The sequence below is a fragment of the Aulostomus chinensis genome, chromosome 19 (genome assembly GCF_037954235.1).
Source record: "Aulostomus chinensis isolate RoL2024-O1b breed Wild chromosome 19, RoL_Achi_v1.0, whole genome shotgun sequence".
In the NCBI taxonomy this organism is placed as follows: Eukaryota; Metazoa; Chordata; class Actinopteri; order Syngnathiformes; family Aulostomidae; genus Aulostomus; species Aulostomus chinensis.
The window spans coordinates 20,850,805-20,875,804 of NC_141338.1; the positions used below are offsets into that span (position 1 = coordinate 20,850,805).

The 25,000-nt window shown below is 44.9% G+C and overlaps 1 protein-coding gene across 8 annotated transcripts in view; it reads right to left on the reverse strand.

Moving 5' to 3' along the window:
* tcf4 (transcription factor 4) overlaps positions 1-25,000 on the reverse strand; it is a 202,535-nt gene that overhangs the window by 83,681 nt on the left and 93,854 nt on the right. For 7 of the 8 annotated variants that reach the window (XM_086188291.1, XM_086188293.1, XM_086188292.1 and 4 more), the window contains 3 exons: positions 23,007-23,065; positions 5,684-5,810; positions 4,042-4,091 (listed from right to left, as the gene is read on the reverse strand). In XM_086188291.1, coding sequence (XP_086044417.1) covers positions 4,042-4,091; positions 5,684-5,810; positions 23,007-23,065 — 236 coding nt within the window. Of the gene's footprint in view, positions 1-4,041; positions 4,092-5,683; positions 5,811-8,340; positions 8,679-23,006; positions 23,066-25,000 lie in introns of those variants that run through there. The other variant, XM_086188298.1, reaches the window with a different exon arrangement.

A 25,000-nucleotide genomic window follows, 5' to 3' on the forward strand; every position in this document is an offset into this window, starting at 1 on the left:
GCATCAGCAAAGCTCGGAGGACGAGTCGGAGGCTGTAACTATCAGCTCCCGACACCAACAAAGAAAAACAACAGTGAGACGATACTTTGCAACCTGCTAATGTTAGCAACTGATGCTTAATTTCCTTTTGATTACAAAGACGTCCCACGCTCTCCTCTCAAGTGTCGTTTAATTGTTTCTCAAAGTAAATCATCAACTCAGCAAACTAAATTTGACAAACAACAATAACAAACTTGCAGCGTGGGGAGACGGAGGGAGGGAGGGGGGGCGAGAGGAATGAATTCATTTAAAGAAAAGACTGGTGGATGTGAAGCGGAGATGAAAGGAAGCAGGCGAGACTTTTCGCCTTCAGTGAAGTGCGTTCACAGGCTGAAGCATATGGGAGGCCAGCAACGCAGCAACATGCAGAACATGTTTAACGCACTCAAATGGCTTCTCAAAAGTTTACCAGAGAAGTGCAAAACTGTCGTCATGTTCAGTGCGTGGAGCATCAGCCATGATAAACATTCATTCCTATTTAAAAAAAAACAAATTGTTTTTAATCAAAAATCATTTCACGCGCATGCAAACCTCCGTTCATTCCCAGTACACAGGCGCGTGGTGTGGCGCTGCTACACGCCACTTGAGGCGGCGGTCTTGGTGCTGACACTGACCCGCCTGGCAACACTCCACACAAGGAAGTCAGAAATGAAGAAGGATTTTCTGCCTCCACTGATGTTCCTCCAGTGGAAGCACCGCTGCTGAACGTGAGGAAGCAGACGGAGGAGGAAACAGCCTCTTTGCCCTCTCGCTGTGGTGTGGTGACGGAAAAAAGAGCCAATTTTTCCTCAACAGACAAAAGAAGGCAGAACCACACTAATCAAAAAGTGTATTTTTTGTTACACACCGTGTTCTTCCACTAGGAGCTATGCTAGCACTGGCTCACGTGGCTGGGCTGCTAGCTCCAGCAGAGAAGAACAGTCTCTTGCTGATTCCGCCCATTTCTTTTCATTCTTATTTTATTCTGTTCATTTTCAAGCTTGTAGGCCGTAACCTGGAGAATACATTGTGATGCATTATTTGCCATATAGATTAGTTGCTAATGGTTAGCCATTAGCCCGAGGTGCTGTATGTAGTTGTACCACGTGCGTGTGAGTAGGAGCCGACGCAGATGTGACACCATCACCAATCCAGTGATGACATAGCGACTCTACAACGGTGGAACTCAACGATGATATCCTGAGAGATGTCACAACATCCTGCACCCTCTTGATTTGGTGGTGAGAGAAAAGTGGCATTGTGAAACTGGCCAGTGTGGCAGAAGAGGACCCACCTCGGCGGGGAGCGCCGACAGCCCAGAGGGAACAAAAGAGCTGAGCGCTGAGGCTGCTGGGGTTTATATAGCCTGCTGCCTGGGAAAAGACTCCCTGGACACATTTAGTTAGTTGCTCTTTTCAGGCTCTTGTCACATGATTCTTAGAGGTGCAGCAGCAAGACGCAGCGATCACCACCCATCAGGTGGCAGGAGGGTGTTCCAAGAAAAACCAGCAAAGACCACGGGTGAGTTAGCACCAGAAGAAAAAGAACCACAGTCTTCCTTCCTGGTCAAAGAAGTAGGAATTAGAAAGAAACCGACAATCAGCTATGCATCATGGGTAACTTTCAGTGAGAAGAGAAAAATACTGCAGAGATTTTGACATAAGGAACACGAGTGGATCGGATCAGAAACCACGGTGATCCTAGTAAGATGGTTTAAGACTGCAAAGGCTTTTTGGGCTTGAGAGACATCGTGTTTCATCTTGAACCAACGGCCCAAATTTTCCTTAACCAGAGTTCACGAAACCAAACACACTTTGGTCAGGAAGAAGTCCGTCTTTTGTATGAAAACAGCGACAACAAAAAATTAATAGGAGGAAAAAAATGGAAGAGTAGGAGTGTGTGAAACAACAAGGTCAAAGTTGAGCCCCCTGAATGGTTGAAGGTCTGGTGTGTTCACGCCCACCTCAGCTACATCTGCTGCTGCTTGTGCCTGAGGAGGCTGGACTTGAAGAAACCATCATCTCGCTTCTTCTTTTTGAGAGTAAAATCTGCAGCCTTCAGATAAATGTCGCGGGCTGAGAGGCACAGGGATATCCCACATCATTCCAGAAAATATTCTCAGCTCATTTCCTGCATGTTCTAATGATGATGTCATAAGAAATGAGGCAACCGTCCTGTTGAGTCGCATCTCATCCTCCACACACACAAAGGAGAAAAAAATAGCGCAAACACCGCTTCCTGTCTGTGATTTATTTTTTTTAACGGCTTTTCCTCCAACCCCCCAACACACATGCGTGCACACACACGTCTGGTCAGGCTGATGTAGGCACAGAGAGCTGGAGGATAGAGGGGAGGAAGCGGGGACAAAGCAGGCCGAGGTCACAGAAAGGCAGACTCCTGCAGTGCAAAAGCGGCAACTGACACGTTGCACATTCAGCGCACGTTAAGTACAGATTAATGAGGTCAACATCAGAAAAAAAAAAATCTCTCGCACGCAAAAAAACAGCAAGCACAAACTTCTAATTACAAATATAACTAATGATAGCAAAAGCTGCTACAGTGCCACATTTTAACTTCCTGTTTTAGCCGTCAACAACCCCCAAAAATTCAATCCACAGGTGAAAATGAAATAAAATTTTAAAAAATCCTAGGTGACACAACAGCAGGAGCAGATCATTCTTGAAGCCTTCAATTCATGTTACGCAAGATGGAACTTTGAAACAAACGCACGAGAAACGAAGTGCCAGTCTGACATGCGAGGCAGCAGCGAAGTCAAAGATCGGGAGGCAAAAGCAGAAACTTCAGGAAAGAAGCTGAGAGCCACTGAGCTGCTCGGCGTCTCCGCACGACAGCTGCAGCGCTGCCAGCAGCTCCAGACTCAGCCAGACGCTGCTCGCTTGTTTTCTTTGGATCTCAACCAGAAACGGAGCACGATTGGGCTGCTTAATTTCATTTCATCATCAATATATTTGTTTTTATTAACGTGAGAAAAAAAAAGAAGTGAAAATTGAGCAGAACTACTCAGCTCAGTGGTAGTGTGGCGGGGCTCTGAGCTGCTGCTGATAGCCACTGATACTTGAGAATAGAGACCTCGGCACTCCGGAGAGCCAGCCTCTAATTTCAGGGCTAAATCATTTATTCTTGATTGAGTCTCTTTCAGTTGATTTGTAAAACCAGAGACAAAAGCAGCAGCTGCTCGTGTCCAGCGACTCGGCTCGGACAGCAGCGTCATCTTCATCAGAAGCCCGGCGGCAGGCGCGGGCTCGGTTCTGCTGCTGAGTGCCAGCTCTGCCTGAATACACGCTGAACCGTTCGAACTCTTTGAATTTGGGAAACCCTTCATATTTTTTTTTTCACTGACATGTTGTGTAGATTAAGGAAACGCTTGAACTGGATTATTTTCACACGTATTGTTTTAAGGTTTTAAATGAAACAATGATGTCATCACATGACATCACATAAAATTAGTGAGCAGCAGTTAATCGTGACCTGAACACACTCGGTGTTTACAGCTGCCGTGACGAATTGTTAGTTCTCAGTACTCTGAGTGTTGCGGCAAAAAGGAATTGTGTCACGTGTGACTGGTGTTGGTCGTCACAATCTTCGGGAGTCTGGAAGTATTTGGTTGGTGTTTGGTTTCAATGAGAGATGCTGACCCACGATCCGTTCCTATCCGAACGTCTTTCCAACATGCTCTTAATTCATGCAACCCTATGATTGTGTGATTGTTCTAGCGTCGATCTCCCTGCTTCTCTCAATGTCTCTGCATTTCGAACAATAGATGTCTTTTTTATGTTGACTGGTTCATTCTGGCATGAAACTCTTGAATCTGAAAACAGGAGCTGCAAACAAAAAGCAGACAGCACTTTTGTGTCCGCCCGCTCGGACGGCGGTGGCGGCGGCTCTTTCCGACATTTCCCTCTGCCACAAAATCCTCCTGGTGATGCCAAACATGAGCATCAGCAGCCTTTTTCTTCCTCTGCACTCACTTGAAGCAGCAATAATAAGCATGGTATCACTTACCGAGGACGGCAAGCCGGGAGGGACCTTCCGCACTTTTTTTGTGTGGATTTCTGAAAGGAAATAAAATATAACAAAACAATAAATGAGAGTTTAACAAGCCAAGAGGCTTTCATTCCCCTTTTCAAAGGCAGTGCTTGTTTGATTTGTCTGAATTTAATCGATCAGCCAAAGAGGAAAAGAGCGAGGCCACTTCTCCCACCGCCGTCAGTGTATTTACAAAGAAAGTTTTTACTGCAAACAAGCACGACACAATGTGGTGCAGAAAATAAAAAGACAGAACACAAAAAAGACAGGGCTTTTTTTTTGGTTTGATAAAAGGAAGGAGGTTCATATTATTTTTCAGGGTTTCTCTCAAAGCGAGAAAGGGAGCAGTCTATTAACTGGGAAGGTGAGACTTTGATGGAAAAATGAAAGAATGCTTCTGTAGAAATTGGCCCACAGTCATTGTGTGTGTGTGTGTGTGTTTGTGTGTGTGTGTGTGTGTGTGTGTGTGTGTGTGTCTTCTCACTGCTAACGCTACCAAGGCTACACCGTGGCCATTATTGTCCTGCTTCTTAAAAGACTTTCATGTATGTTTTGTGGTTAAAGTTTGAAAAGACACACAGATGAACAGACAGAGGAGCCACACAGCAGGAAAACCTCCAACACACACCGTGTTTCAGAAAACTCCCGGGGGCCGTGAGCTGCTGCAGGGCCAGAGTGAGTCAGTCACTCCAGAGGTTTGTATACAGAAATGTAGAGGAAACCAGACGATGCTGCTTGATTTAAGCTGCATTCCAAGCAATCAAATATTTACAGTATTGCGATTATATTTTTAAAAATTAAACCCTCGAAGGAATCTTTCAGCATCAGGGTTCTGCACTAAAAGATTCAACATTTAAATAATCGAGCATAAAAACTAATTTCTAAAATGCTCATTCAGGCCTCAGGTGATAAAAAAAAAAAAAAATCCCAGAAATTTGCTGTAATTTCCTGTGTAGTTTTCAGCGCTGGACTGATATGAATATTGGGCCTTTATGTCAATATAAGGAAAATAGCACTTGAGTTAGCAAAAATCTTTGCGGATTCAAATTCGTCCTCTCACTTGTATCAGATCTGTGAATAAGACATACATTTTTTTTTTTAACCTTAAATCCTCTCAAAAGTGGCTGTTTTATGTTGAAATAAAGCTGGAATGCACATTATTTTTTTGAGGTCATTATAATATTCAAAACCTATCTAAAGGAGAAATGTGAGGAAAATCACTCAGCCACAGAATTATTTTGTTTAAATTATTTTTCATGTTTGCACAACTGCTACTATGTTACTGGGTAAAGAAATATTATCATATTTAGAAGAATCAACATTAATTAAAACAAATATAAAACTATCATCTTTTTTGAAATTCTAAATTTCTAAAAACAGGAACTATTCAGTTCCCCAGACACGAATGTTTCCGTCTTGCTGTGTTTCTGAGGGTTTGGGTGGGAGGGAGATTGGAGCAGCTCACACAGTGACAAATGGTTCACGAGGACACCGGGGGGAGGGAGGTGCACTTGGTCACGTGTGTGAATGGACAGATTGACAGGGTCAAACTCTGCTGGTCTGGTGTTTAGAACCCAAACACTGTACATGAAAAGTTTAGGATTCAAGCCCGTCTCACCCATGGAGTCCATATGCAGCGTTCTCCTCCGTGGGTTGGCACTGTAGTGCTGGTAGTACTGACCGGCTGGCTTGGTGGGTGACGTGGCGCCCGGACTCCCCAAACCCATCTCTCCACCCAGTAACGACTGGTCCACACATACACACACACACACACACACACACACACACACACACACACACACACACACACGCACGCACGCACGCACGCGTACACGCAGACACACACACACACACACACACACACACACACACACACACACACACACACACACACAGCATGTTAGTCAAATGTAGTGACCGTGAGAGTCCGCCGCGTTCCTCACAAAAGGAAGATGGAGGAAAACAAAGCATTTATCAACTACAAATCATCAACCAGTTTTAATTGAACAGGAGTGACCTCATGACCTATTGACCTCATGACCCATTCCACTTGATACTGTGCACACATTTACCAGAGGCCTACAACAGGTGTCTGCAGTTGTTCTAAAGCCCAAAGTTTTAGGAATGGTAATAATAATGACAAAGATAATAATAACAATATGGAAATAAAAATAAAAATAATTATAACGAAATATGGTGGAATGTTACAGCCAGCCAGACAGAGGGTTCCTCTAGATATCCAGAATATTCCTAGGTATCCAGAGCATCTCTAGATCGAGTTCTCTACAGTATATCTCTAGATCTAGATCCAAAGAGCATCTTTAGATCGAGATATTGAAAGTGTATCTCCAGATATTTACCAAGAAAAAAATCTGCAGATATTTCTATATCTCAAGAGTATTCCTAGATATTTAGATATCTAGATCTAGAAAACTAGACAGCAGTTTTAGATCTAGTCGTCTAGAATATATCTCTAGATCTAGATAACTAGACAGTAATTTTTAGATCTAATTGTCTAGAATGTATCTCTAGATCTAGGCACCTCTAGAGAGTATTTTTAGATCTATTCTTCCAGAATATATCTCTAGATCTTGATAACTTGAGAGTATTTTTAGATCTAGTCGTCTAGATTGTATCTCTAGATCTAGATAACTAGAGTATTTTTAGGTCTAGCTGTGTAGAATATATCTCTAGATCTAGATAACTAGAGTATTTTTAGGTCGAGCTGTGTAGAATGTATCTCTAGATCTAGATAACTAGAGTATTTTTAGGTCTAGTTGTGTAGAATATATCTCTAGATCTAGATAACTAGAGTATTTTTAGGTCTAGTTGCGTAGAATATATCTCTAGATCTAGATAACTAGAGTATTTTTAGATCTAGTTGTGTAGAATATATCTCCAGATCTTGATAACTCGAGAGTATTTTTAGATCTAGTTGTGTAGAATATATCTCTAGATCTTGATAACTTGAGAGTATTCTTAGATCTAGTTGTGTAGAATATATTTCTAAATCTTGATAACTCGAGAGTTTTTTTAGATCTAGTCTTCCAGAATAGATCTCTAGATCTTGATAACTCGAGGGTATTTTTTAGATCTAGTCTTCCAGAATATATGTCCAGATCTTGATAACTCGAGAGTATTTTTTAGATCTAGTCGTCTAGAATGTATCTTGAGATCTTGATATCTAGAGAGTTTTTTTTAGATCTAGCTGTCTAGAATGTATCTCTAGATCTAGGCACCTCTAGAGAGTATTTTTAGATCTAGTTGTGTAGAATATATCTCTAGATCTTGATAACTCGAGAGTATTTTTAGATCTAGTCTTTCAGAATATATCTCTAGATCTTGATAACTGGGGAGTATTTTTTTGATCTAGTCGTATAGAAAGTATCTTGAGATCTTGATATCTAGAGAGTTTTTTTTTTTTAGATCTAGCCGTCTAGAATGTATCTCTAGATCTCGGCACTTCCAGAGAGTATCTCTAGATATCTATATTTTGTCATTTTTAAGGGACCATAAACAGTACAAACAGAAATGTCACAACTTCACATTTGTTCCAGATTTAGCCTCAGTAGATTTTGGCAGCTACAAAACTTCGAACCTCAGAGAGCAAAGCTTGGATGTCAAGCCCACCATGTGGGTCAGTATTCATACCGTTTGGAATCATGAATGAATGCTCATCTAGTATCATGCAGTAGTACATGTACATGACCTGTACATCAGTACCAAGTTGGAATGTCTACAAATCTGAATTAGAATAAAAGCTGAATAACAAGCAACATGAGCCTCATCAGCCAAGATCCATCAGTGAGGGTCTTCAGAGGACCAGGACCTCAGTAGCAGGCCCCTCCTCTGGGATGCAGGACCTCTCAGTCCAGCTAACTGATGTTTCTAATTTGCTATCGGGGGCTGATAGTTCTGAAGGGTGTGTTTGCATCTACTGCAGGTCACTGGGCAATGAAGTTGTGTGAAACCAAGGCAACAAGAGTCCTGGAGGGTCCTGACAGGAACGTCAAGGAGGCTCAGTCCTCACTATAAAAATCACTCTATTGGAGAAGTGCCTTCCAGAGCAGGTACTTGTTCATATTTGTGTCCATGCAGTACTCTGCGTATTTACCTACCACTATCCTACATAGCTGCAGGACGTCCAGAGGAGCCGGTACATAGAGCAGCACCACTGGAGCAGACGGAGAGACTAAGCTACAAGAAGATGGATGGATGGATGGATGGATGATGAATAGATGGGTACATGGCAGATAGGATGCTGGGTCTCTTTACCTCATGCTGCCCAGCGTGTGGGGACGCTCATCCCTCAGCTCCTCATCCCTCAGCTCCTTATCCCTCAGCTCCTCATCCCTCAGCTCCTCATCCCTCAGCTCCTCATTCCTCAGCTCCTCAGCTTGCTCTCTCCCTTCACCTCTGCTGGTCTCTTCCTCCTCTGACTGAAACTCTGTTTACGGCTCAAACTTAGCAAGCAGCTCACACTTTGTCCCACTAATTAAGTTCAATGGTTCGGCAGCAACAAGTGGTGCTGGGGCTGATTTGAGGAGACGAGAATGCAAGAATAAATAAAGAGAAGGATGGAAGCGAGGGTCATTTTTTAAAGAGTGGAATGAGAAGTTAGAGAGGAGGAAAGAGGAGAAAAGAAGCTGCCACCCCCACCCCTCCCCCTGTAAATAGACTCCACCACTACTCCGTTAAATTGTAGATTTTTTTCCCAGCTTCCTCGTTAAGTAATTAGTGTGCAGTGTATATAAAGCAGAGGGTGGAGGTGTGTGTTTGGAGGGGGTGGGGTGGATGTTTTTCAGGCTAATCTGAATTCTGATCAGCACGTCCGTCTTCTCTGTGGCTGAAAACAAGAGTTAGCTTGGCACTGCCGGGGTAAGGAAGGCTTTTCTCATGCTAAACAGGCCTAAGTAGGCCAATTACAGGGCCAGCCTCGGTCTCAGAGCCATTCTCCTCCCTAAAACAAAAGGGTCCTTGTCTTAAATAAAGTCAGCCACACACACACACACAGGGAGAAGGAGTCAGACACAAAGACACACACACACACACATTTATACACACACACACACACACACACACACACACACACCAACTGCGTCATCCTCCTCCTCTGTCCGTGTGTGTCTTCAGGGGGTAAAAGGGGGTTCCCACTAAAACAAAAAGGGTCTCATTGATTGTGGCGTTTTTCTTTCTTTTCTCTCTTTTTTCTTCTTGTACTGGAGCATCGAGCCAGTCCAGACGGTCGCCCCGGCAACTGGAGGAGCTGGAGGAGAGACAAAATACCCATCTGTCTCTCTAACTGTCTCCCTTTACCTGTTAGTCTCCACTAGTGGGATAGAGATGGTCGCGTCACTGCAATGAAGCTAAGACGCTCCACAGTTGACTCATCACACCTTGCTCTCACACAGCCGGAGGCATCATCAGAGACACAAATGTCTCTGGGAGATTCAGACTCAAATTCCCATAATGCACCCTGATAGCAACTTTGCCTCTTCCCGGTTTAAAAGGGTCAAACACAAAAACTTTGATGACATCACACACAAAAAAAGCACATTTCTTTTGACAGGAATTGAAACTGAAGGACATGTCGACATAAAATTCATTATGTGGTTGATTAAACATCGAGATGAAGATTTTAACATGGGGAAGGAATACATGGCCGTCCATGTATAGTTGAGCAAGCGTGCGTTTAATAATTCAGCTGGAAAGTACATTTGCGATTGAACCATGCAGAAGATGAGGTGTTATTCGTTCTGATGGTATCTGATCATGAGCCAAACCCTGGGCTGGCTCAGAGTACCGCAGGTAGCCGAGGACCACAAGGTCCCTGGTGAGATTGCAGCCCGGACCCAAGAGTCCCTCTCTCTCTTCATCTCTCTCTCTCTTTCTCTGTCTCTCTCCAGTCTTACTCGTCTACCTCTTAACTGACCTCAAATAAAGGGACATTTAAGTCACACATAAAGCAAAGAAAAAAAGAATAAAAAGAAGGATGTGGTTGCTGTTAGGGGGAGAGCATGCAGGTGCTGCCATCCTTCTTGCTCTGTGGATGCGTTCAAGTCCCAGTCATCATCCTGGGTTCAGCTCACTCAGTGTCACTTCTTCTCACATATTGCAGTTACAGCGATGGATCCCTTTGGACTGTGGGAGGAAGCTGGAGTACCAGAGAGAACCCACACAGGAACAGGGAGAACATGGAGACTCCACACAGAAAGATCCTGTGATGGAGCCGGGACTGGAACCTGGAACCTTCTTGCTGTGAGGAGACAGTGCTGACCACTGCACCACCGTGCAGCCCCAAATAAATTTTCCTTGGGATTTTTATGTCTCAGGTCTCATGGATACTTGGGACATCCCAAACAGCCTGGAAGTCAATCCTGGTCATTTGAAAGCAGCGATTATTCTTTTCAGGAAAAAAAAACAAACAACATTCTCTCATGGGTGCCGTCACCACTGTTCCATAGGTGGCTCTGACCCTGTCTGGGGAAAACACTCACATCTGAACATGAACGGCCTCGATGGACGAAAATGTGTATCAACTACAAAAGTAGAATTTCTAAAACCATTTTCATTTTTGTGATCTAAAGTCATGAAATCTCAGACAGATAGATATTGCTGTCAAATGCCAAACTGGGTTCCGTAAGAGTTAATATATTATTGGAGAGGATCTTTGAAGTTGATATAAAGAGAGAGAGAAAAGAAATACAATATAATTGTTCTCTTCCTCTTTCCTGTATTGCCCCCCCCCCCATTTCTTCCTCAATTCTTTCTTCCCCATCATCCCCCGATCCTCATGTGACTGGAAAAGAAAATGCTCAGATGTCATCAATTTCCACCATCCAATGATGAGAGACAGAGCGAGAGAGAGATGCAGGAAGAGGTCATTAATTACCAGGAAGTGCTGGCGAGGCAGCGGCGCACCTGTACGCCAGCTGACACACACACACACACACACACACACACACACACACACACACACACACACACACACACACACACACACACAGACGCTCCTGGGGGACTGAGAGGCCCTGAGGCTGCTACCAGAGTCAGTAATACCAGCAGAGACAATGAATGAAACGGGACTCACAGAGCCACAACAGTGAGGCTCGTCCGTGCAACAGCGTGGTAGTGAGACAAACACTCGTGAGTTTATGTTACAGTAAAGAATGTTTGCAGCTCTGAATCTGGTCTCAACCAATTCTCAACATCAACATTTGACCTTACGGATGATACCAGGAAACCTTTGATTGTCAATATGAGACAAAACCCAGCTTAACACCGTGGTTTCAGAAAGAATGTCAAAAACCTGCATGGCTGCCAGCACAGAGGCTGGTCACGCTCAGCTGACCTCAGGTTGGAGGCCCGGCTGGTCAACACGATATAATTTCCAGAATAAGTCTGTGCCAGTTATTATCAGCATAAATGTCAAATCTTTATTTCCTTCAAGCTGAGAGGCTGATTTTTGCTCACGAGTCGAAGTGGAAGAATCCAGACGGATGATGTTCTGATCAGAACAAGACAAACGCTCTCAGTGGAACATTCCAGTCGCTGATGGAGGGATGAAGATTCCTCAAGAGTGATGTAGCTGGAGCAGGTGCTGCACCAGGGTCAGCACGTCCGACTCACACTGCCGGCTTTGATGCAAAGATCAGTCAACGGGCTACAGGTGCCAGTATCAGCCCTGATCAGCATGAGCCACCATGTTCACCGTGTTGACCTGACATGTGACCTGTCGGCCGGTGAGGTGGTTCAGGTGTGTGAGGAGGTCAGAGGTCAAGCTGGTGAGGTCACCTCCCTGCGCCGCTCTCTGGCCTCCTTGCTTCCGCAGCGAGTGTCAATGTTTGAGTGACATCAGCACTGACACACTCGCTCACTGGCGTGCTGCTCAGCTGTGAGGGTCATTTCTGACTTCCTGTGTGTTCATGTTGTTCACATGAACACAGACACACAAACTGTTTGTTGTGTTGTCGTATTTATCGGTGCAACGCTTGATGCTTTAGTGACTCAAGGGTTCGAGTGACGACTGTGTTCCGGCTCAGACTACTAGCCTGTTAGCCTAGCCACTGTCAACGTGAACACGAAGGAGCGCTCGCTCTCCTTCCCCTGTAACAACTTCCAGCTGCTTTTCAAAATAAGAGCATCCTGCGACACAACATTTAACACCATCAAAATACTGAACATTTCTTCATATTTCTGTTGCGATTTTTTTTCTGTTGTGATAATTATTGCTGTCTTTTATTCCCCCGGCCTATTTGGGGGACTTCTTGGCCCTTGACCTCAAGGACACACCACCTCAACTCTACCTCAAAGACCTTACAGAAGTGCAGTATGGTGAGCAATATCTTTAACACTAAAGGGGATTACGGGGCCAAAAATAAACTAAACAAACACCTTCACACGCAGAATTGGTCCCACATTCAACCAGTAGAAATATCCCAAACTACTGCAAAAATCCGAGCATTGGCATTTGGTGCCATTGTCAGAGTGGAAAACCCTTCACCATCAAGTTAAAGCGTGAGACAGCCAATCACGTCACAGGAGCGCCATGACATACACAAAATGTCCAATCGCATCAGCCCACAAGCTGTGTGTGTGTCTGTGTGTCTGTGTGTGTTTGGTGGGATATGTCCCAGAGGGTTTTCCATATCTGATGTCACTGTAGCTAAGACACACACACACACACACACACACACACACACACACACACACACACACACACACACACACACACACACACACACACACACCATTCTTTAGCAAGTGCTTAACGCTTGGTTTGACGAATAAATAGCAATCATTGAAGAACACTTAGAGAGGAATCAGACAGCACATTACACCTCACAGTGTCTGGCAGCTTCCTGCACACAATTAGAGGAGGGGAGGAGGACAATGGAGGTTAAGAAAAGGTGGGTGAGAAAAAGAAGGAAGAAGGGAAAGTAGTAAAATAGGAAATAATATTGTGAGAAACAGAGAGAAGGAAGAAGTGAGGGAGGAAGGAAAGATGCAGTTGAGGATGGAGGTGGAAGAAAGACAGGTATAAGAGGCATGAACGAAGAAGCGAGTAAAAGAGGGAATGGAGCCAAAAGGAGAGGTGCACAGGGAGGAAAAAGCAACATGAAATAAGAAAAGAAAGGAAACTTGAGAAAGTAGGTAAGGAATGGCAAAATAAAAAGGACGACTGAAGGGAGGATGAGATTCAAGCTGCCGGACAGCGTAGAAAACAAGGGAAGGAGGAAAAACAGTGAGACAAAGGGAGTAAGAAAAAAAGGAAAGAAGGCATGATGGGAGGAGACAGGAAGTCGGAGAATGATAGATGAAGAGACAGATTTATATTTAGAGATGAAAAGAAACTGAAAAAAAGTCTTTCGGGCAGCGCCATCTTGAACTGATCATTCCCATCATGCCTCAGTCCCAGCTGCCTCCACAGCAGAGACATGAGAACCAGGAACACCCAACATTCAGACGTTCTGGTTCTTTTCCCCAAATCCACCGTTCAAACAGCCAAACGCACGGGATGAGCTGTGAATCCTGCAACTCTCAACGTCCGTAGTTCACCTCAGCGACGGCGCTGAGCGCCTGAGTCTCAGTGCGCCACATGGTGACGGGATTGTTTAGACCACATTCATCCCTTGTTCTTCTTACACTGTTTCCAACTTTGTCTATACGTCAATGTGGGACAAACTCAAAGATCGATGGCGCAGAGTGACTGCAGTGACCAGAGTATCTGACAGGATGCCGGAGCTCTGAGGAGGCGATTAGGTGGTTTAGCTGCTTTCATTTCCAGAACTTTCCAAAGCTGAAGCTGCTTTCCTGTCAGATGGAAAGGAGGCTGACGGCCTGAGGGAACCTGGATGCTGCCGCTTCATCGTCACAGATAAGAATACAAAGGTCCAACAGAACTCAGCTCTGATGAACACATGAAAAATGTCACCTGGCCTTCACACATCTGATAGATCAGGACTCATACAAACGCGTGTGAGCGTGATGCATATGTGCAGAAACACACACCTTCATCCCTGGTGTGTGCTTCATCAGTGTGTGTATTCTCTTGGAAGGTGACTGATGTGGATCTGTGTGTGAGTTCTGCAGTGTGGGCATGACAGCTCAGTTCTGCTCAGTGTCTGTTACCAGCTGTTCTACATGTTTCACTGTGTGTGTGTGTGTGTGTGTGTGTGTGTGTGTGTGTGTGTGTGTGTGTGTGTGTCAGCACTGTTTGATGTTAGACACATCAGAGAGCAGCGAGGGTTAACTTCCCTGAGAGAGACAGCAAGGGTCGCTTCCAGGTTTGCCTCCATGATAACATGTGGAGCTCTTGATCTGTTTTACTCACTCAAAAATCGAAATGATAATTATGTTTGTGGTACTACAACTGCCAAGAGGATCTTTTTTGAAGTACTTTAACTCCTTTTTGCTTTAAAAACTAAGGGAACAAATTTGAGATGGAGAAGTTCTTTACAGCAGCTTGGCTGTCAACAGGCTGCCTAGCGGGTCCATTCTTACCAAACCAGGTAAAAAGAACCAGTCAAACCTCAAATTCTTTGAAAGTAACAACATTCTGTATGTTGCTGCTTTTCTCTTCAAGAGCTCCTTACATAACTATTCAGGATAAATTAGCAAAACTTTCACAATCTCATCTCAGATCCTTTTACAATAAAGACACAAATCAATCCCATAGCCCTCCTCTAGATGCCTCAGATGAACTCTCAAATCAGAGGTTTCATTTCAGCTTATTTATCAAATTATTGATCATGAACTGTAATTAGCTGAGTCTACATCCACTAGCTCAAGGTTCAGTGGCCCTTTCACGGTACCGGGTGGTCCTGACACTCAATGTTCATATAATGAATAACACACACACACTGTCAGCTGTCATAACTGAGGCATCTGCATGGAATAATGGAACACACACACACACACACACACACACACACACACACACACACACACACACACACACACAAAGGCCAGCAGTGTCAGCGAGTGGGTGTTTGGGATTAACAGTAAAAATGTAAATCAAACCAGGATCAATGAGGAGTGAGTGAGAGAGAGTGAGAGTGTGAATGAGAGAGTGAGAGTGAATGAGTGAGTGAGTGAGAGAGAGTGAGAGTGAGTGAGCGAATGATTGATAAACTTAATAATAATAAATCGATATTATGAACTGGAACCAGATTCCTGTGTCCCTGTGTACAATAACGGAGAGGAAGGAGAGAGAGAGAGAAGGAGGGAGACGGGGAAAAACAGGGATACAGGGAGAGAGAGAGGGATACAGAGGGAGAGACAGGGGGGACAGAGAGAGGGGGGCAATATACAAAGATGTAGGGTGAATGGAAATCCCACTGTAAATGATACACAAAGCATTTAGCTCATTCGTTGCTACAGAATGCTTGAAGTATTCATCACAGGAACTTCAGAAACAGTTCTATGCGTTGTCATGGCTGCAGGGGAACTGGGAGCAGGACTGTTGGGGACGTGGACTCAGGATGTCGATCTATTCATTCTAACGAGCACGGCTACCACTGAAGGCCACTTTGTACACTCACGGCACTCTCAAACTCAAAATCGAATTCGGTGACCCGTCAGCTGCGTTGGCCTCGAGTCCTTCAAGTTGCCTCCTTTCATTGGTCAGCAGAGGTCTGGGCTTTAATGTCTAGAATTAGTGGATGTGTGAGTGACTTTATTAAAGGTAAATTCAATTTCTAAGCTCCCCTCTGAAACCCTGCAGAGCTTCAAAACTGAGTCTTCAGCACTTTCCACTGATGGGTGTGTGTGTGTGTGTGTGTGTGTGCGTGTGTGTGTGTTTGTTTGTGGGGGGCAAAGGCTTTCTTCATGTAACATTCCACCACTCGCTGCTGCCTCAGCTGTAGCTGCTGGCCGACAACTAACACACTGATCTTTGAGCGATAGCTGGATGACAGGCATGCTTTGGTGTGGTGAAGAGTGTGTGTGGCAAAGTATGTGACTGTGTGTGTGTGTGTGTGTGTGTGTGTGTGTGTGTGTGTGTGTGTGTGATTGGGGAAAATTTGAGAACTGGAACTCCAACAAGAACAAGTGAACAGGTACAGGGAAAGTCCTTCAGTCATAATCCTGAATTTCATCAGAAACACACAAAAGTCAATATATTCGAACTCATCTTGGCAACAAAAAAAAAAAAGAAGAAAAAATAAAATTAGGGAAAATGAATGTCGATCTTGTCCAGCTTGTTTATTGCCAACATGTTTCTCGACCAATCAGGCGAGGGTTCCACTGGATTCCTGTGTTGCGCTTGTTAACCCTTGATGGCGCTCAGCTCTGGGCGGCTGGGCTGGATTGGTTTGATTCTGTAGCTTCCCTCCTCTCCTGTATTCCTTGTAGTGTCTGAATGGTGAAATATTCCACCTGGTGACCACAGGTTTGTTCCTGGGACAGGAACAGTGACATAGTGAGTCCTTCTTCAACAATCATGACAATTGTGATGCGGAGCAATGCGGCTGTCACCTGTGGCAGGTGAGATGACACCATCGATGATGAAGGTGACGAGACAGAGTCCAGATACTACAGGACACCACGATACTACCAGAAGGGGAAGCCTTTATCTTTCTGGTCGATCGTAAGCGGGAAGTCCTGTGTGAGCTGTGACATCGGCTGGTGGTGATCACATGACTGTTCAACACACTGAGCCGTCAGAGGAACTGAAGGATTCATGTGGCAACGATTCGTGAACCAAAATGAAAATCAAGGGTTGTCTGAATGCGTTGCTGAGCCAGCAGATCAGAGCCTTTGGGGGATATTTGGATGTTTTAGGGGCACATGCTGTTGGGGGGTTGGACTCATTCTCTGGCAGGAGGCCATGTTTCCCAGCCCCCACCACTCATTTACATCGAGGACAGACACAATCTCTGTGACACCGTCAGCTACCCGGTTTCACTGCACGGCAGAAACACATCAGTGAAGCCGTGTGGTTCTGACGCCGCTGCTCACAAACACCTCCGGACCCTTGAACAGAGCTGCCACAACCCTCGTGTCCTAGAACTGCCTGCACATGAATCCTGACGCACACTCAGAATCAGACACGTCGCAGCGCACAGAACATTTAGATTTGAAGACTTGGACCAGTGGGGGGTGGTTCATCGTCACGGGATTTTTGCTTTGCGCTACTTGACTACATCACAAGTGACAACTTTCCAATCCCTGGTTTTCTGAATGAAGGTGGAATCATACCAGCCCCCGGTGCGGGCCGGTCCACAACCAGGTCAGGTGACTTATGAGAGGATTTCAGGGGTTGGGCGGGGAGTCACAGCAGGAGTCTGAGTAGGTGGCTAATAGCTCACATTCTGGGCTGATTGTCTTCCCACTCTGGAGGACGGGAACAGAGACTGGACTGACAGCGTCTGTTCTCAGCAGCAGGATCAGCACCACGGAGAGCATTCCACCTGCCGTTTGTGATGTCATCTTCACAAAGCGTCAATAAGTACAAGGATAAAGCACCAGTTTGGGGAAGAGGAGGCTAACACGTGCAGCACTGCTAGCACCAGCGCTACACTGACCTCTTATGAATGTGATTCGCTTTGCATTCGGTTGAAACACAATTATTATTTTCAATTAGCGCCAATGTCAAGCTCGTGGCGGTTCGAGTGGGTAGAGCGTCAGGTTGAACACGGGACTGCGGGGAAAGAGTAACACCGTGTGCTGGAACTCAGCTGGAGGAAATGCTGTGGTTGTTACTGAGAACAATAACAAAATCCCCACATGGAAACTTTAAACTTACACACTCAAAACAAAAGTGGACCCAAAGTGAGGAACCACAAGCTAAATTACCCCCGAACTCCAGTGGTACAAATCTATTTGGATTGGTCTGAGTGTTACAGAATGAACCAAAGTCGTTTTAAATCTGCCTGCTGTTAGCACGTGAGTTCACCCCCCCCCCCCCCCCCCCCCTTATTACAAGGACAGAATTTTCACTAACAGCCGAGAATGAAGCCAGAGGATTTTGGACTTCAGCCCAGCATGTAAATTTATCTTCCATTTCCAAACAATTTCCATCAGGAGCCATTCAGACTGTGTAGCAGGATAATTTGACAGCAGCCCAACAGGAAAATGGCCAGTGACACAGTAATGTTTGATTTATTTGATATTTTTGTCCTCTGCAGTTTGCCGTAGTCTGGCACAAAGGCCACAGCTGGAGATGAGGCAGTTATAAATAAAAGATCAGAGTATGTGAAAAATGGAGGGATGGAAATGAACAGACAGATGAACATGTGAATACAGTAAATGGATCAAGAGTGAATGAGTGACTGATAAATCGGTTGGTCAGAGGGACGACTGTGTTTACATGGAGTGATGGATGGATGAGTAAAAGAATACACCTTCAAGCAAAATGGATGAGTGAACGAATGTGGTCAAATCAAACCAACACTATAAATGTATCACAAAGTACCCGAAGTGTGTGTGTGTGTGTGTGTGTGTGTGTGTGTGTGTCCACTCAGTCATGTCGTTCGCACTATTAATAATGAGGTCAACATCCCTCAGATGCTTGACTGCTCCTGGTTATTATGGGATGTGTCCAGTGTGGCAGATATTTCAACCAAACACTTACACTGAACAACACAGGTGGTGAATAGGTGAGTCACACCTTGTGAGACCAGACCGTGTGTGTGTGTGTGTGTGTGTGTGTGTGTGCGTGTGTGTCTTCAGGAGGGCAAGTGAGTTCAGTTTGGGTCAGAACCCCACAGACAGGTTGAGAACAAGTACATATCGAGACCAAGATGATTTGATTCATTGAGCTGAAGTGTTGCACGGAGCTGCTAGGAATGACAGGAGAGCTCTCATTCGTTCATGGGCTCAGCTCCTATGAATGAGTGAACAGACGAATAGATTAGCGGTCCAATAAATTCATGATTAACAAATGAGCGACTGAGAGTCTATGTGACCTCATACATAAAGGCACGAATTCATCAGCTATGGAATTAAATAATCAGATGAAGTTTAAGAAAAGACGACTGAATATTCAGCACAATGAACACATGATACAAATAATGAATGAATTCATGAATACTTGAATGAATGAATGAAAAAAGTGACTCATGCAAATCTACTCACAAAAAGCACCAGTAGCAAAAGACATGAATGAATGAACGCACAAATGAACAAATGAATGAATGAATGAATGCAGCTGAGAGGACACTCTAAACTTCAGCTCAACCTCCAGCTGTATATAATTTCACCAGTAGTGGAAAGACATCTGTTTGAAAATTATTCCAGGACAACAGACACACTTGGCACATATGAACAGTGTGTGTGTGTGTGTGTGTGTGCATGTGTGTGTGTGTGTGTGTGTGTGTGTGTCTTTGTTCCTAAGGTTGTGAAGGCCAAACTCTGTCCTTGGGACAAATAGAAAAAGATCAAAACCGAAGGCAGGAAGCTCTTTATACCCCTAAAGTCAGAAAACCACCACGAGTCCTTCAAATGCCACACTGGGATTTTTGCTCCACATTACTTTCACTATTCTTGTCATCCACAAAGCTCCACAGTAATGGCTGCCCGGTTACCATGGGCAACCACATTTGCACCGCTGTCAATCATCTGGTTTGGTTTGATTGCCTCTCCTTGTGTTACCAGTCAGAATCTGAGGCAAGTATTGGGGCTTGTGCTGGTTGTGTTCGTCACTCGTGAGCATGTTCACAGTGATACAGGCAGCGTGGAGCCTGACCCTCCTGCCTCCTCAGACGCTCGGCCGGCTGTCACAACATGGCCACCGTAAGTGATTCTTGCTGTAACATCTACAAATGTAGTAACTTCAAGAAGTTGGTAACACACGGAAACTTGGCCCAGTCCACCTGACAGCACTGAGTCAGAGCAGCCAGGAAAGTTACACATGTAGTGTTGTACGAGCAAAGCGCCAGAGTGGACGAGCCCTTGTGTTCCACAGCAGCCGCGCCCGCAGCGCAGCATCTCATCGTCTTCCTCACTGGGAGGATCACGCCCCATGTTCCCATTATACACGACAACATACATGAATGTAGCAAGACAGCACAGAGAGGCTGTTGGGGTGCCGGGGTCCGACTATCAGAACCAAGCCACCCTGGTTCTTTCCCAGTGTGTTCCAGTGGTGTCACATCAGGATGTTCTACTGGGAGTACCATGAGTGGATCATGGGGATCGCAGTCGAGTGACTCAGTCCGTGGTTCTCGAGAGGCTCAGGCGATATGTATGGACACACAGTACTGACATGTTCCCTCTCTAGCGTGATACGACCTGAGAACGTGTGACTGGGTTCACTATCAGTTTCTTTCTCTTTATTCTCAGAACACAAGACATCAGACATCTGCTGCCATGACAGATAGCATCTCATCTCTGATGACCAGAGATGGAGCAGCACAGGGCGATGGCTGGTTGAGGGGTCTACGATTTCCTAATCTGACAGGTAATCTCCCGCAACCACTGCCAAAGACAAAAATACTGCTCAGTCTTATCTGACCTTATAGTACGAGGACACGCTGGTCCCATCAGACGTGGTGAGACGTAAACTACGCGGTGTTCGTCAACCAACGTAGTGGACGTCACTGGAACACCTGTCAATCATTCTATAAAACGCTCTAATCGGAACCTAATCTTTAAGGACTCCAGGCTTTTCTGCACTAAAAGCACATCTAATGCCTTCATATGTTCATCTGCACCTACATCATCTCCTCACTTGAATGTGACTTTAATAAGCAAGGAAATGCACCTCTTTGATAAGCTTTAATTAACTGATGTTCAAGAAAAATAAATCCATAACATTAGACATCAGCATGTGGAGCAGCCTGGTGCTCAAATGGAATGTATGGGATTTTTAATTTCAAAAACCAAAAGGTGGCTGTCAAACTCAAGCTAGCACATCAATATTCGGCTGGCAGAATCAAACACCAACAGCTGCATATTTTCTTAATTATGGACGTGCATCTTCTCATGGATGCATATGGTCCATGAGAGCCGAGCAGGAAGATTACACCGCAGATCCAAAACCCACGCATTACCAGAGTCCTCGCAACACCTGCCGCCACTGCCGCCATTAATGTTCATTTTAGACCGACGACCCCACAAAGTTTAAATTTATAATTAATTGTTTCATGAAGTTGGGGATGTGTGATGAAGGCGGCATGTCTGGAAAACACAAAACATTAAAAAAAACAAAACGAGTGACAGATGTTTTTTATATCATGACGGTGATTGACACATAGAGGCCAAGTGTGTAACATAGTAGTTTTTGTTACACTAACATTTTTAGTAAATGATTTTGTCAGTTCCTAAAAACAAATCAGCGGCTGGTGTCGTGCAGGCCTCGGTATTTGTTGCAGATTTCTACCTGGGTTGTTCTGAGGAAGCAAAATGGTTTGTATTCAAATTAATGTTGGAGAAGACGATCCATTTTGGAACGATGATAATAAATATCAACTATTAATTGGAATATTTGTGTGTGTGGTTTTCATAAACCCAGCAATAAACATGTCTAACATTTAACATAATTGAAAAGAAAATCCATTCAAAACAAACCCTGAGTTCCAAATCTGCTCGGAGTAAAACCGGTGCAGGGATCGGACACAGCGGCGCTGTTGATGTGGTCACATGTGGGCAGTTGGCCGGAAACCACGGCAGGATGCTTCAAACGCAAGTGATGCACTGCAGATGTTGACAGATGTTTGTCATCTTCTCCTCCAACACAATTTAGGCTAAAATGCTAATGCTAACGCTAACGTTATGTCTTCTCGGTCAAACAAGCTCCGCTGCAGCTGCACCTTCCAACCGTCGAAACATCCTGAGCGCGTTTGGGAGAATGTGGAGGGTCAGCGGGTCCCTGCAGCTCCTCCCTGCTATCTCGCTCCACCGTTTGCTCATTTATAGACACCGATCTGATGGATCCATTTCAATGTGAAATAACACACTCTTGCTTCTGACACAATTCATTTCAATCATCTGTAAACATTTTGGGTTCCTTTTTTACACAGTTCTGTGGAATGTCTTACATCCGGAGGGGGAAAAAAGGGCCAACCGCAAAAAGTAGTGATCCATCGCTCAGGCCACGCATGTGCAGCCATGTGGACACACGTGGTGAGTGTTGAATAGGAGACCAGAGTCGAGTAGGAAAGCTCTAAATGCTGCTCCATTACTCGGGTGTGATGTCTACGACGGTGTCATCAGCTCCAGCTGCTGTCATGGTGAACACAGTCAGCGTGTGGGTGAACAAGCTGGAAACATTTCATTTGTAAATTAGGATCAGCTCCTGATGTCTGCTGCTCAAACTGCTCCACATATAGTGCACGTCAACAACAACCAGGTTGTGTTATAAACCGCCTCTCACAAAGAAATGCTCAGAATAACACAGCGGAGCTCTGGAGTTCTGCATGCCGGCTGCATGTCAGCAGCAGCAGCCACAGCAGGAATACTCGCCGAGCTCCTGGCCTCCTGCGCTAGCTCCTCCTACACAGCCTCCAAGTAGTGAGTACTGATTTTAAATCAATACACAGAAAAAGAAAACTACTGGCACTTTGACAAACGGGATATGAAGTATATGAGTTTATGAACGAAGCTGAACCGTGAATGAGACTAGAACAGACACTTGTGTCAACGAGCTCCACGCGAACTGAAACAAAGAGCACCGTTAGTAGCCACCTGCTAAACGCCTCCCTGCGTGTGTTCAACAAAAGCAGAATGTCCTTGGTGCCGATGAAATATCAACTGGAAGATTATTTTCACCAACAGCAGTTCTGTGCTCAGCTCAGCCTCAGGCTGTCTGCTGACATGAAGCTGGTAGCCACCGCTTGCTGCCTCCATGGCAGGCAGGACGCCTGACCTCAGAACAGACCCGGACGCATGTCCTCTCTGTTTCTCTCTCATTGCTTCATAGCCAAAACAAAATGCTACAGCTGAAGGACACGCCCACTCTCTTTCCCAACCAGAGAAATGATATTTGAAGTGCAACTGACCTGGTGGCAGTGTGGGTTGGACTCTCGGCCGTACGAGAAGGAGCTTCTCTCTGTTTTACCTGCAGAGGGACAAGAGAAGAGAGGTCAGTTAGCGGAGGTCGGTGACACTGGGCCGTCCCGGCGTTGTCATCCCTTCATGCGTCAGCGCTTCTGTTACTTTTTATTTCTGTCAGTGCTACTGTACTTCACCTTAACATAACATATGCAGGCTCACAAGTCCGTCTGTGTATTGAAAATAGGTTCAAATGGGTAGTTGTGAACTTAAAATACCAAAGTAACAGCTCAATCTCTCCAATATAAAACTGCTATGTTTTTAATATGTGACGGCAAAATGAGATCGTATGATCAAACTGACTGATTAACAAGTGTTCAAGCTGCTCGGTGGAACACCCGACGCCAGTTTCCTGATCAGGTTGGTCTGTCGTCTCGTCACTGATCTCTCAGAGCTTCGACGAAGCAGACATCTGCTGTGCCTGCGACGCACGCGTCCACACGGGCAGGGACACGGCGACAACTCTACACTACGCTACGCAGTGTAGCTCTGACAAAAAAGATGGCACCTCCATTATTCACATTCCTTTACCTGCATATCATTTTTTGACAATAAAAAAAATAATATTTGGACATTAAGAGATACAATATCGTCCTCCTTTTAGTTGTGAAGAGGAAACTGAAGAACTCATTCATCGCCACAGAGAGAAGCTGTAAAACACAACACACCGTCCACGTGACGAGCGTGTCAGTCGGGGAAATCAGACCCAAAAAATCAAAAGGTTTTATGACATCAAAATACATCAATAAATGTGGCCAATATAAACCAGTGCAAATAGCTGAGAATGCCTATAGCGGTTACTAATATTTCACAGTTTCTCTATGAGTCACATATTGATTTGCAACTAAATTATCACATAAAATCGACTTACACTTGATTGGTTTTATGATTTATGGCATCTTACACAAAACAAAAGTTTGCACTCCTGCGACTCCGTAGGACTTCACGACGCAGCTAATTTTTTTTTTTTTTAAATCATCCAGTTGGGTTTCGGATCTAACTGAGATCAAATAATAATCCAAAACTTCTGCGAAGACGCAGCGATGGAAGCTCTGACGGCACTCCAACGTCATCAGCAGGTGCACCTTCAGATCACCTGGCTGGTGAGACATCAGCGGTGCTGCTCACCGCCACCGGTCTTTTATTTTACTTTAATACTATTAGTCATTTCTCTATGGTTCTGTGTCTGACTGCCACCTCTTTGAAGTTCCGCGCTCGACGGTGGAACGGTTCCGTGAACCTTTCGCATGCATCTGACGGATTCTTTAAATATGAAAAAACAAACAAGCACACCCCCACTTGGGTGAAACATGTGTTTGATTGAAATCAGACACAGGAGCTCTTTAAATCCAGGCCAAGAACTGATCAGTACATGACGGGGAGGTGAAGCCTCTTTGGCAGGTAACCGACCATCATTTTAAAGCTCTAACTGAGAGTGTGTGGCTGGGGAAACTGAGGTGTCTGATGAATTTAGAAAATGCACCGACTACCACAGCGCGTAGACAAAAAAGCTAATTTCCTCTCAAGCTTCTGAACAGGCTTTCCTCCTCTCCTCCGAGCTGCGGGACCACTTTGAGCCTATTTTTACCACACAGACCTTTTTTTTTTTGGGCTAAAACCTTAAATCTTCAGCCAGTCTAAATATCAAACCACGGTTAGTGTGTAATTACATTCTGTGGTTGGTGCAGCCATACGAGATGAAATGAAGGGGCTTTATAGCGAGCGTGTGTGGAAGAAAATGAAGCGTGTACGTGGTGAAGGGTTTGAATCAGGCGTGTATAGACAGTGCTGAATACATGCCAACATGGTAGTCGATGCAGAAGAGGTTGATAATTACAGGCGTACAGAGTGGGAATGTGGTCGGCTGTGTGTGTATACGAGTGTGTGTTTTTGTGTGTGACCGATACAGCGGCCTCAGCTACGACTGATGCCAGCTGGACTG